At 29.9% G+C, this 2,719-nt stretch overlaps 1 protein-coding gene across 1 annotated transcript; it reads right to left on the bottom strand.

Moving 5' to 3' along the window:
- Positions 1-237: 237 nt before the first annotated feature.
- On the bottom strand, positions 238-1,781 carry LOC105120026 (RING-H2 finger protein ATL48-like). The gene is made up of 3 exons (XM_011018214.1): positions 1,602-1,781; positions 420-591; positions 238-369 (listed from the first exon to the last, which is right to left on the bottom strand). The coding sequence occupies exons 1-3, from the start codon at positions 1,729-1,731 to the stop codon at positions 366-368; spliced, it is 306 nt and encodes a 101-aa protein (XP_011016516.1). The 5' UTR covers positions 1,732-1,781; the 3' UTR covers positions 238-365.
- Positions 1,782-2,719: the final 938 nt, after the last annotated feature.

Genomic DNA, 2,719 nt, shown 5'->3' on the forward strand with positions numbered 1-2,719 from the left:
GCCATTTCCATTCAAACAATATAGCAGTAAGACATAACACATCAATTATAAGACTAAAGGCTTGTAAACAGACATTGATTATATTTGTATTTTTAAATAAGATTATTTGTCTGGGGTAGATGTTATCCCTTCTTTCAGAGCTTACACAAATATCCTGGCTACATCCATGTTCACTGATCTCAGTTTACGCTAACAGTAGTAGGATCTCGTCATGCACAAGATGTATGCTACCAGCAATGAGAGCATATGAATTGTGTGGATTTTATTGAATAAAATCGGCATAGAAAAAGAACAGCCTGTGTCACTACGGAGGACACCCTGCAGCAACCAAAATACTCATCACAAGAAACCACACTATAAAACGTCTAACTTGGTTTTTTCCATGGACATCACAAGAAACCATACCATAAAACGTCTAACTTGGTTTTTTCCATGGGTTATCCCCATAGTAGAAAGCAGTGCCAACCATAAGTGCCACAGTAGCCCCTTGGACAACCACCCTAGCTCTCATTAACACCTGACCCAATTGAGAATTGCCTCGCCTGAAACTGATTAAGCCAGCTGTGAGAACTCCTGCCGTCATAAGTGCACCTGCAATAGTTATAAAAAATCAATCAAACTGAAGCCATATACAGAACTGTCTAAAGATGAATCCCAGTTCTATCATGAGCGAATAGCACAATGAATTTGGAATTCCTGATGGCCAATATGCAACTACAAAGCTCAGATGTTTAAAATAAGAAGCTAACGGTAATATAAACCATCCATTTAAACTCCAGACACAGTCAGGTACCTGAACCCTTGAAGCACATTATCTTTTGAAAAGTGTGATCTGCAATAAATGGGTCTGAAAAATGAAAGATGATGTTCAAGGTAAATATGCCAGAACCAGAGTTTATCCACCAACGTGCTAGTGTTTGTGAAATGGAACCAAAGACCAACAATTTACATTCCATTCTATTACTGCAAATATACCAATTTAATCCTGTTTTCTACAAGCAATGCTCTGAAAATCAGGAAAAAAAATCAGTAGGAAACCAAATCGCCACCGCCATCCCTCCAATGAAAACAGGATAGAGAGGGAAGAAAATTCTTGAAGGCCATGCTTGTTTTGCGCTACGATTTGGAATGGGAACGGATTCTCATTGAATTTCTAATGTAATGTTGTTTAATTCACTGAAACATGGATTGCCATCATCAAAAAAGCAAGTTACAATACCTTTCCTTTGGTAGAATGAGATAAGGATACTTTAAGTGAGATTAATTCCTCCATATCTCTAGTGCTACACTAAAACAGCATTAGAAGTAAAGTTAATTTTGAGAATAAAAATTGCAGAATTCGAATTCTATTCACATTTCTAAGCAAACCCAACAAAAGGGCAAATCATAGAATCTCTCTGTTTCTTTTCTTCAAACCTTAAAACCCTAATCAATACAAACAAATTGCTAACAAATTTTAATTGGGCTAATGATTCCTCGAAAAAAAAAAGTATTCACTAATATGTTGCAAAAAAAAAAATGAAGCTTCAGCATCGCGTAATAGATGTATAAAAAATGAAAAGGGAAAGAAATGGGGAGGGAAGGATTGATTGAATATTTACCGACGGGAACGAGGGGGTTCCTGACGCGCTTCTTCTCCTCAAATAGTTGTTCAAAGTTGGGTTCTGCCGTGCCCATCTTCTCCATTAATTTGCTTTCTTTCTGACTCTCTATTAAATTCTTTTTTAACATTTTTTTTCCAGCAGGAGAAAGAAGAAATGGATCAAACAGAACCAGAGAGTAGCTAAAAACATGTTAAAATTCATTCACAAACACTCCTTAAATTTAATATATGGATATGGATAGAGACATTAACTTGGGTTTTAAATGATAAGTTGTCTGCATAGATATATGGGATGTGTCATTCCAAAAATAAGAAAAAAAACATTACAATATTTTTTAATGTGGGATATTTTTTAAAAATATATTAAAAAATTATTTTTAAATTTTTTTATATCAATACATTAAAATTAATTATAAAAAGCACTAATTTCATGTTTTATCAAGCCAAACGCACTAGGAAAAATAATTACTTTATTAATAATTATATATGAAATTAATATGCAAATGTTTTTAGAAAATTGATCATAAATATTTAATAAGAATTAAAAAATAATTTTATTATTTTTTCAATTATATCTATAATTAATTTTTCTTAATGTTGCTATATATTCGCTTGAAAATTATTGAGTTCTAATTTATTTATTTATTAGTTAAATGTTTTTTTAAATGATGATAAGTTTATTAAAAAAACAATGTTTCCAATTAAAAAACATTTTCTCATGATAAAAAAAGAATTATGTAAATTAAAAAAAATTCTAATTAAAGAGAAACATTTTTCATCCTTAATTCATATCATTGGAATTCCTATTAATATTAAAATCAATTACCTTTATTTTCTATTAGAAAAATCATATTCCTAATAAAAAAAACAAGATATTATCCAAGAAAAGAGAATATATGAATAAAAAAGGAATTTATCCTAAATTAATATTTTTTATAATTTAAATTATTTTTTTAATATTTAGTTTAATTATTATAAAAATAAATAAAAAATATATCTCTAAAATGCTTAGTGTGACAATGTAGAACCAAACTAGTTAACTAATATACTAAAAGATATGATGTTTTTTATGATGCTTTATTATTCTTATAAACAATGAAGCAAATTATTTTTTTA

The sequence above is a fragment of the Populus euphratica genome, unplaced genomic scaffold (assembly GCF_000495115.2).
Source record: "Populus euphratica unplaced genomic scaffold, PopEup_1.0 scaffold4375.1, whole genome shotgun sequence".
Lineage (NCBI taxonomy): Eukaryota > Viridiplantae > Streptophyta > Magnoliopsida > Malpighiales > Salicaceae > Populus > Populus euphratica.

What these genes read in the sequence shown, in the direction of transcription:
- LOC105120026 (XM_011018214.1), bottom strand. Translation starts at nt 1,731, where the DNA reads ATGTTAAAAAAGAATTTAATAGAGAGTCAGAAAGAAAGCAAATTAATG. An exon ending in GAACCCCCTCGTTCCCGTCG is followed by an intron (nt 592 to 1,601) that starts GTAAATATTCAA and finishes TAACTATTGCAG; the next exon opens with GTGCACTTATGACGGCAGGA.